Here is a 13088-nt window from a genome sequence, read left to right on the forward strand (position 1 = left end):
CACACACACACACCTGTATCTCAACAGGTAACACACACACAACACACACACACACACACACACACCAGTATCTCAACAGGTAACACACACACACACACACACCTGTATCTTAACAGGTAACACACACACACACACCTGTTTCTCAACAGGTAACACACACACACACACACCTGTTTCTCAACAGGTAACACACACACACACCTGCATCTCAACAGGTAACACACAGACACACACACCTGTATCTCAACAGAAAGCACACCCACACCTGCATATCAACAGGTAACACACACACACACACACCTGTTTCTCAACAGGTAACACACACACACACACACACCTGTATCTCAACAGGTAACACACACACACACACCTGTATCTCAACAGGTAACACACACACACCTGCATATCAACAGGTAACACACACACACACACACCTGTTTCTCAACAGGTAACACACACACACCTGCATCTCAACAGGTAACACACACACACATGCATCTCAACAGGTAACACACACAAACACCTGCATCTCAACAGGTAACACACAAACACACACACCTGCATCTCAACAGGTAACACACAAACACACACACCTGTATCTCAACAGGTAACACACACACCTGTATCTCTACAGGTAACACACACACACCTGTATCTCTACAGTTAACACACACACACCTGTATCTCTACAGCTTACACACACACACACACACACACACACACACACACACACACACACACACACACACACACACACACACACACACACACACACACACACACACACACACACACACCTGTATCACAACAGGCACACACACACACACACACACACACACACACACACACACACACACACACACACACACACACACCAGTATCTCAACAGGTAACACACAGACACACACACCTGTATCTCAACAGGTAACACACAGACACACACACCTGTATCTCAACAGAAAGCACACCCACACCTGCATATCAACAGGTAACACACACACACACACACACCTGTTTCTCAACAGGTAACACACACACACACACACACCCCTGTATCTCAACAGGTAACACACACACACACACCTGTATCTCAACAGGTAACACACACACCCACACCTGCATATCAACAGGTAACACACACACACACCTGTTTCTCAACAGGTAACACACACACACCTGCATCTCAACAGGTAACACACACACACCTGCATCTCAACAGGTAACACACAAACACACACACCTGTATCTCAACAGGTAACACACAGACACACACACCTGTATCTCAACAGGTAACACACAGACACACACACCTGTATCTCAACAGAAAGCACACCCACACCTGCATCTCAACAGGTAACACACAAACACACACACCTGTATCTCAACAGGTAACACACAGACACACACACCTGTATCTCAACAGAAAGCACACCCACACCTGCATCTCAACAGGTAACACACAAACACACACACCTGTTTCTCAACAGGTAACACACACACACACACACACCTGTATCTCAACAGGTAAGACACACACACACACACACCTGTATCTCAAAAGGTAACACACACACACCCACACCTGCATATCAACAGGTAACACACACACACCTGCATCTCAACAGGTAACACACACACACACCTGCATCTCAACAGGTAACACACACACACACACACACCTGTATCTCTACAGGTAAAACACACACCTGTATCTCTACAGGTAACACACACACACCTGTATCTCAACAGGTAACACACACACACACACCTGTATCTCAACAGGTAACACACACACACCTGTATCTCAACAGGTAACACACACACACACCTGTTTCTCAACAGGTAACACACACACACCTGTATCTCAACAGGTAACACACACACACACACCTGTATCTCAACAGGTAACACATACACACACACCTGTATCTCTACAAGTAAAACACACACCTGTATCTCTACAGGTAACACACACACACCTGTATCTCAACAAGTAACACACACACACACACCTGTATCTCAACAGGTAATACACACACACACACCTGTATCTCAACAGGTAACACACACACACACACCGGTATCTCTACAGGTAACACACACACACACACACATACACCTGTATCTCAACAGGTAAGACACACACACACACACACCTGTATCTCAAAAGGTAACACACACACACCCACACCTGCATATCAACAGGTAACACACACACACCTGCATCTCAACAGGTAACACACACACACACCTGCATCTCAACAGGTAACACACACACCACACACACACCTGTATCTCTACAGGTAAAACACACACCTGTATCTCTACAGGTAACACACACACACCTGTATCTCTACAGGTAACACACATACACACACCTGTATCTCTACAGGTAACACACACACACACCTGTATCTCTACAGGTAACACACACACACACCTGTATCTCTACAGGTAACACACACACACCTGTATCTCTACAGGTAACACACACACACACACATGTATCTCTACAGGTAACACACACACACACCTGTATCTCTACAGGTAACACACACACACCTGTATCTCTACAGGTAACACACACACACACACACACCTGTATCTCTACAGGTAACACACACACACACACCTGTATCTCTACAGGTAACACACACACACACCTGTATCTCTACAGGTAACACACACACACCTGTATCTCTACAGGTAACACACACACACACACCTGTATCTCTACAGGTAACACACACACACACACCTGTATCTCTACAGGTAACACACACACACACCTGTTTCTCTACAGGTAACACACACACACACCTGCATCTCAACAGGTAACACACACACACCTGCATCTCAACAGGTAACACACACACACACACACACCTGCATCTCAACAGCTAACACACACACACACAAACACACCAGTATATTAACAGATAACACACACACACACACCTGTATCTCAACAGGTAACACACACACACACACACCTGTTTCTCAACAGGTAACACACACACACACCTGCATCTCAACAGGTAACACACAAACACACACACCTGTATCTCAACAGGTAACACACAGACACACACACCTGTATCTCAACAGAAAGCACACCCACACCTGCATCTCAACAGGTAACACACACACACTGCATCTCAACAGGTAACACACACACACACCTGCATCTCAACAGGTAACACACACACACACACACACCTGTATCTCTACAGGTAAAACACACACCTGTATCTCTACAGGTAACACACACACACCTGTATCTCAACAGGTAACACACACACACACACACCTGTATCTCAACAGGTAACACACACACCACCTGTATCTCAACAGGTAACACACACACACACCTGTTTCTCAACAGGTAACACACACACACCTGTATCTCAACAGGTAACACACACACACACACCTGTATCTCAACAGGTACACACATACACACACACCTGTATCTCTACAAGTAAAACACACACCTGTATCTCTACAGGTAACACACACACACCTGTATCTCAACAGGTAACACACACACACCTGATCTCACAGCTGCATATCACACAGCGTACAGACACACACACACACACTGTTTCTCACACACGGTAACACACACACACCTGCATCTCAACAGGTAACACACACACACACCTGCATCTCAACAGGTAACACACACACACACACACACCTGTATCTCTACAGGTAAAACACACACCTGTATCTCTACAGGTAACACACACACACCTGTATCTCTACAGGTAACACACATACACACACCTGTATCTCTACAGGTAACACACACACACACCTGTATCTCTACAGGTAACACACACACACACCTGTATCTCTACAGGTAACACACACACACCTGTATCTCTACAGGTAACACACACACACACACCTGTATCTCTACAGGTAACACACACACACACCTGTATCTCTACAGGTAACACACACACACCTGTATCTCTACAGGTAACACACACACACACACACACCTGTATCTCTACAGGTAACACACACACACACACCTGTATCTCTACAGGTAACACACACACACACCTGTATCTCTACAGGTAACACACACACACCTGTATCTCTACAGGTAACACACACACACACACCTGTATCTCTACAGGTAACACACACACACACACCTGTATCTCTACAGGTAACACACACACACACCTGTTTCTCTACAGGTAACACACACACACACCTGCATCTCAACAGGTAACACACACACACCTGCATCTCAACAGGTAACACACACACACACACACCTGCATCTCAACAGCTAACACACACACACACAAACACACCAGTATATTAACAGATAACACACACACACACACCTGTATCTCAACAGGTAACACACACACACACACACACCTGTTTCTCAACAGGTAACACACACACACACACCTGCATCTCAACAGGTAACACACAGACACACACACCTGTATCTCAACAGGTAACACACAGACACACACACCTGTATCTCAACAGAAAGCACACCCACACCTGCATATCAACAGGTAACACACACACACACACACACCTGTTTCTCAACAGGTAACACACACACACACACCTGTATCTCAACAGGTAACACACACACACACACACACCTGTATCTCAACAGGTAACACACACACCCACACCTGCATATCAACAGGTAAGCACACACACACACCTGTTTCTCAACAGGTAACACACACACACCTGCATCTCAACAGGTAACACACACACACACACCAGTATCTTAACAGGTAACACACACACACACACACACACACACCAGTATCTTAACAGGTAACACACACACACACACACACCTGCATCTCAACAGGTAACACACATACACACCCACCTGTATCTCAACAGGTAACACACACACACACACCTGCATATCAACAGGTCACACACACACACACACACACACCGTATCTTAACAGGTAACACACACACACACACACACCTGCATCTCAACAGGTAACACACAACACACCCACCTGTATCTCAACAGGTAACACACACACACCTGCATCTCAACAAGTAACACACACACACCTGCATCTCAACAGGTAACACACACACACCTGCATCTCAACAGGTAACACACACACACACACCTGTATCTCAACAGGTAACACACAGACACACACACCTGTATCTCAACAGGTAACACACAGACACACACACCTGTATCTCAACAGAAAGCACACCCACACCTGCATATCAACAGGTCACACACACACACACCTGTTTCTCAACAGGTACACACACACACACACACCTGTATCTCAACAGGTAACACACACACACACACCTGTATCTCAACAGGTAACACACACACACCACACCTGCATATCAACAGGTAACACACACACACCTGTATCTCAACAGGTAACACACACACACACACACCTGTTTCTCAACAGGTAACACACACACACCTGCATCTCAACAGGTAACACACACACACCTGCATCTCAACAGGTAACACACACACACACACACACACACCTGTATCTCTACAGGTAAAACACACACCTGTATCTCTACAGGTAACACACACACACCTGTATCTCAACAGGTAACACAAACACACACACCTGTATCTCAACAGGTAACACACACACACACACCTGTATCTCAACAGGTAACACACACACACACCTGTTTCTCAACAGGTAACACACACACACCTGTATCTCAACAGGTAACACACACACACACACACCTGTATCTCAACAGGTAACACACATACACACACACCTGTATCTCTACAGGTAAAACACACACCTGTATCTCTACAGGTAACACACACACACCTGTATCTCAACAGGTAACACACACACACACACCTGTATCTCTACAGGTAACACACACACACACCTGTATCTGTACAGGTAACACACAAACACACACACACCTGTATCTCAACAGGAAACACACACACACCTGTGTCTCAACAGGTAACACACACACACCTGTATCTCTACAGGTAACACACACACACCTGTATCTCTACAGGTAACACACAGACACACACACCTGTATCTCTACAGGTAACACACACACACCTGTATCTCTACAGGTAACACAAACACACACACACCTGTATCTCTACAGGTAACACACACACACACACACACACCTGTATCTCTACAGGTAACACACACACACCTGTATCTCTACAGGTAACACACACACACACACCTGTATCTCTACAGGTAACACACACACACACACACCTGTATCTCTACAGGTAACACACACACACCTGTATCTCTACAGGTAACACACACACACACACACCTGTATCTCTACAGGTAACACACACACACCTGCATCTGAACAGGTAACACACACACACACACACACACCAGTATCTTAACAGGTAACACACACACACACAACTGTTTCTCAACAGGTAACACACACACACACCTGTATCTCAACAGGTAACACACACACACACCTGTATCTCAACAGGTAACACACACATACACCTGTATCTCTACAGGTAACACACACACACCTGTATCTCTACAGTTAACACACACACCTGTATCTCTACAGCTTACACACACACACACACACACACACACACACACACACACACACACACACACACACACACACACACACACACACACACACACACACACACCAGTATCTCAACAGGTAACACACACACCCACACCTGCATATCAACAGGTAACACACACACACCTGCATCTCAACAGGTAACACACACACACACACCAGTATCTTAACAGGTAACACACACACACACACACACACCAGTATCTTAACAGGTAACACACACACACACACACACCTGCATCTCAACAGGTAACACATACACACACCCACCTGTTTCTCAACTGGTAACACACACACACACACCTGCATCTCAACAGGTAACACACACACACACACCCACCTGCATCTCAACAGGTAACACACACACACACACACACACACACCTGCATCTCAACAGGTAAGACACACACACACCTGTTTCTCTACAGGTAACACACACACACACACACACACACACCTGTTTCTCAACAGGTAACACACACACACACCTGTTTCTCAACAGGTAACACACACACACACACACCTGTATCTCAACAGGTAACACACAGACACACACACCTGTATCTCAACAGAAAGCACACCCACAACTGCATATCAACACGTAACACACACACACACACACCTGTTTCTCAACAGGTAACACACACACACACACCTGTATCTCAACAGGTAAGACACACACACACACACCTGTATCTCAACAGGTAACACACACACACCCACACCTGCATATCAACAGGTAACACACACACCTGTATCTCAACAGGTAACACACACACACACACACACAAACACCTGTTTCTCAACAGGTAACACACACACACCTGCATCTCAACAGGTAACACACACACACCTGCATCTCAACAGGTAACACACACACACACACCTGTATCTCTACAGGTAAAACACACACCTGTATCTCTACAGGTAACACACACACACCTGTATCTCTACAGGTAACACACACACACACACCTGTATCTCAACAGGTAACACACACACACACACCTGTATCTTAACAGGTAACACACACACACACCTGTTTCTCAACAGGTAACACACACACACCTGTATCTCAACAGGTAACACACACACACACACCTGTATCTCAACAGGTAACACACATACACACACACCTGTATCTCTACAGGTAAAACACACACCTGTATCTCTACAGGTAACACACACACACCTGTATCTCAACAGGTAACACACACACACACACACACACCTGTATCTCAACAGGTAACACAAACACACACACCTGTATCTCAACAGGTAACACACACACACACACCTGTATCTCTACAGGTAACACACACACACACCTGTATCTGTACAGGTAACACACACACACACACACCTGTATCTCAACAGGAAACACACACACACCTGTATCTCAACAGGTAACACACACACACCTGTATCTCTACAGGTAACACACACACACCTGTATCTCTACAGGTAACACACACACACACCTGTATCTCTACAGGTAACACACACACACACCTGTATCTCTACAGGTAACACACACACACCTGTATCTCTACAGGTAACACACACACACACACCTGTATCTCTACAGGTAACACACACACACACCTGTATCTCTACAGGTAACACACACACACACCTGTATCTCTACAGGTAACACACACACACCTGTATCTCTACAGGTAACACACACACACACACCTGTATCTCTACAGGTAACACACACACACACACCTGTATCTCTACAGGTAACACACACACACACCTGTATCTCTACAGGTAACACACACACACCTGTATCTCTACAGGTAACACACACACACACCTGTATCTCTACAGGTAACACACACACACACCTGTATCTCTACAGGTAACACACACACACACCTGCATCTCAACAGGTAACACACACACACCTGCATCTCAACAGGTAACACACACAAACACACCTGCATCTCAACAGGTAACACACACACACACACACACACCAGTATCTTAACAGGTAACACACACACACACCTGTATCTCAACAGGTAACACACACACACACACACCTGTTTCTCAAAAGGTAACACACACACACACCTGTATCTCAACAGGTAACACACACACACACCTGTATCTCAACAGGTAACACACACACACCTGTATCTCTACAGGTAACACACACACACCTGTATCTCTACAGTTAACACACACACCTGTATCTCTACAGCTTACACACACACACACACACACACACACACACCCACACACACACACACACACACACACCTGTATCTCAACAGGTAACACACACACACACACACACACACACACACACACACACACACACACACACACACACACACACACACACACACACACACACACACACACACACACACACACACACACACACACACACACACACAGCAGTATCTCAACAGGTAACACATACACACACACACACCTGTATCTTAACAGGTAACACACACACACACACACCTGTATCTCAACAGGTAACACACACACACACACCTGTTTCTCAACAGGTAACACACACACACACCTGCATCTCAACAGGTAACACACAGACACACACACCTGTATCTCAACAGAAAGCACACCCACACCTGCATATCAACAGGTAACACACACACACACACACACACACACCTGTTTCTCAACAGGTAACACACACACACACACCTGTATCTCAACAGGTAAAACACACACACACACCTGTATCTCAACAGGTAACACACACACCCACACCTGCATATCAACAGGTAACACACACACACACACCTGTTTCTCAACAGGTAACACACACACACCTGCATCTCAACAGGTAACACACACACACCTGCATCTCAACAGGTAACACACACACACACCTGCATCTCAACAGGTAACACACACACACACACACCAGTATCTTAACAGGTAACACACACACACACACCAGTATCTTAACAGGTAACACACACACACACACACACCTGCATCTCAACAGGTAACACACACACACACCCACCTGTATCTCAACAGGTAACACACACACACACACACCTGCATCTCAACAGGTAACACACACACACCTGCATCTCAACAGGTAACACACACACACACACACCTGCATCTCAACAGGTAAGACACACACACACACCTGTTTCTCTACAGGTAACACACACACACACACACCTGTTTCTCAACAGGTAACACACACACACACCTGTTTCTCAACAGGTAACACACACACACACACACGTGTATCTCATCAAGTAACACACACACACACCAGTATCTTATCAGGCAAGACACACACACCTCTGTAGCCATAACAGCTGAGTAAAGGCAGTAAAGACTAATGGCTAAAAACAGCAGTTCTGATTCAACAGGACATGGCTGATATTGTGGTCAGAGGCCATATAACAGCCACTCACTGTCTGAACCTTCATGGTGTGTGTTGTGATGTTGTGTTGTGATGGACAGGCCAAGGTGTTGTGGATGTGGAATAACATGAAGTTGTCTCTATTGGTCAGTTTTGTCTAAGTGCTTTTCTTGACCCTCCCTCCCTCCCTCCCTCCTTCCTCTCCCCACCTCCCTCCCTCCCTCCTTCCTCTCCCCACCTCCCTCCCTCCCTCCCTCCTTCCTCTCCCCCCTCCCTCCCTCCTCTCCCCCCCCCCCCCCACCCTCTCTCTCCTCCCCCCTCTCTCCCAGTATCCAGTGGAGTACCCAGATAAGTTCCTGAAGTTCGGTATGACCCCGTCACGAGGCGTGCTATTCTATGGACCTCCAGGTCAGAGCACATATGCAGTACAGACACACACACACACACACACACACACACACACACACACACACACACACACACACACACACACACACACACACACACGCACACACACACACACACCCTGTCTCTCTCTCTCTTCCCAGGCTGTGGAAAGACCCTGCTAGCCAAGGCAATCGCTAACGAGTGCCAGGCCAACTTCATCTCCATCAAGGGACCTGAGCTGCTCACCATGTGGTTTGGCGAGTCAGAGGCTAATGTCAGGGACGTCTTCGACAAGGTACCACATGGCAGTGGCATAGCCTGACGTAGCAGTGGCATAGCCTGACATAGCAGTGACATAGCTATGTGGTTTGGAGAGTCAGAAACCAACATCAGGGACATCATCGACGATTATGTAGCCTGACATAGTAGTGACGTAGATCTTCTAGACAAATACATTCCTGACCTCTGACCTCCGGCCAGACAGGTGGCATCCTCCATCCTGTTCTTTCCTAACCTCCTAACCCCTGATCTCTGACCTCTAACCCCAGGCCAGACAGGTGGCATCCTGCATCCTGTTCTTTCCTAACCCCTGACATCTGACCTCTAACCCCAGGCCAGACAGGTGGCATCCTGCATCCTGTTCTTTCCTAACCCCTAACCCCTGACCTCTGACCTCTAACCCCAGGCCAGACAGGTGGCATCCTGCATCCTGTTCTTTCCTAACCCCTGACCTCTGACCTCCGGCCAGACAGGTGGCATCCTGCATCCTGTTCTTTCCTAACCCCTGACCTCTGACCTCTGACCTCCGGCCAGACAGGTGGCATCCTGCATCCTGTTCTTTCCTAACCTCCTAAACCCTGACCTCTGATCTCTAACCCCAGGCCAGACAGGTGGCATCTTTCATCCTGTTCTTTCCTAACCTCCTAACACCTGACCTCTGAACTCTAACCCCAGGCCAGACAGGTGGCATCCTGCATCCTGTTCTTTCCTAACCTCCTAACCCCTGACCTCTGACCTCTAACCCCAGGCCAGACAGGTGGCATCCTGCATCCTGTTCTTTCCTAACCCCTGACCTCTGACCTCCGGCCAGACAGGTGGCATCCTGCATCCTGTTCTTTCCTAACCCCTGACCTCTGACCTCTAACCCCAGGCCAGACAGGTGGCATCCTGCATACTGTTCTTTCCTAACCCCTGACCTCTGACCTCCGGCCAGACAGGTGGCATCCTGCATCCTGTTCTTTCCTAACCCCTGACCTCTGACCTCTAACCCCAGGCCAGACAGGTGGCATCCTACATCCTGTTCTTTCCTAACCTCCTAACCCCAGACCTCTGACCTCTAACCCCAGGCCAGTCAGGTGGCATCCTGCATCCTGTTCTTTCCTAACCCCTGACCTCTGACCTCTGACCTCCGGCCAGACAGGTGGCATCCTGCATCCTGTTCTTTCCTAAACACACTGACCTCTGACCTCTAACCCTAGGCCAGACAGGTGGCATCCTGCATCCTGTTCTTTCCTAACCTCCTAACCCCTGACCTCTGACCTCTAACTCCAGGCCAGACAGGCAGCCCCCTGCATCCTGTTCTTTCCTAACCTCCTAACCCCTGACCTCTGACCTCTAACTCCAGGCCAGACAGGCGGCCCCCTGCATCCTGTTCTTTCCTAACCTCCTAACCCCTGACCTCTGACCTCTAACTCCAGGCCAGACAGGCGGCCCCCTGCATCCTGTTCTTTCCTAACCTCCTAACCCCTGACCTCTGACCTCTAACTCCAGGCCAGACAGGCGGCCCCCTGCATCCTGTTCTTTCCTAACCTCCTAACCCCTGACCTCTGACCTCTAACCCCAGGCCAGACAGGCGGCCCCCTGCATCCTGTTCTTTCCTAACCTCCTAACCCCTGACCTCTGACCTCTAACTCCAGGCCAGACAGGCGGCCCCCTGCATCCTGTTCTTTGACGAGCTGGACTCCATCGCCAAGTCCAGAGGGGGCGGAGCCGGGGACGCAGGGGGCGCGGCCGACAGGGTCATCAACCAGATCCTCACGGAGATGGACGGAATGTCCAACAAGAAGAACGTCTTTATTATAGGAGCTACCAACAGGTAGAGAGATGTGGGGGGTCCTTTATTATAGGAGCTACCAACAGGTAGAGGGATGTGGGGGGGGGGTCTTTACTATAGGAGCTACCAACAGGTAGAGGGATGTGGGGGGTCTTTATTATAGGAGCTACCAACAGGTAGAGGGATGTGGGGGGTCTTTATTATAGGAGCTACCAACAGGTAGAGGGATGTGGGGGGTCTTTATTATAGGAGCTACCAACAGGTAGAGGGATGTGGGGGGGGGGGGGGGGTCCTTTATAATAGGAGCTACCAACAGGTAGAGGGATGTGGGGGGGGAGGGGGTCCTTTATAATAGGAGCTACCAACAGGTAGAAGGATGTGGGGGGGGGGGGGGGGGTCTTTATTATAGGAGCTACCAACAGGTAGAGGGATGTGGGGGGGTCTTTATTATAGGAGCTACCAACAGGTAGAGGGATGTGGGGGGGGGGGGGGTCTTTATTATAGGAGCTACCAACAGGTAGAAGGATGTGGGGGGGGGTCTTTATTATAGGAGCTACCAACACGTAGAGGGATGTGGGGGGGGGGGGTCTTTATTATAGGAGCTACCAACAGGTAGAAGGACGTGGGGGGGGGTCTTTATTATAGGAG

General features: G+C 47.9%; 1 protein-coding gene across 1 annotated transcript in view; it reads left to right on the forward strand.

Moving 5' to 3' along the window:
• Positions 1-13088, forward strand: part of LOC106564263 (transitional endoplasmic reticulum ATPase) — an 83971-nt gene that overhangs the window by 53115 nt on the left and 17768 nt on the right. Inside the window, exons 13-15 of the mRNA XM_045690785.2 lie at positions 10330-10408; positions 10549-10682; positions 12304-12482. Of these exons, the coding sequence (XP_045546741.1) occupies positions 10330-10408; positions 10549-10682; positions 12304-12482 (392 nt within the window). The remainder of the gene's footprint in view (positions 1-10329; positions 10409-10548; positions 10683-12303; positions 12483-13088) is intronic.

This window comes from Salmo salar, chromosome 12 (assembly GCF_965601325.2).
Source record: "Salmo salar chromosome 12, fSalSal1, whole genome shotgun sequence".
Classification (NCBI taxonomy): domain Eukaryota; kingdom Metazoa; phylum Chordata; class Actinopteri; order Salmoniformes; family Salmonidae; genus Salmo; species Salmo salar.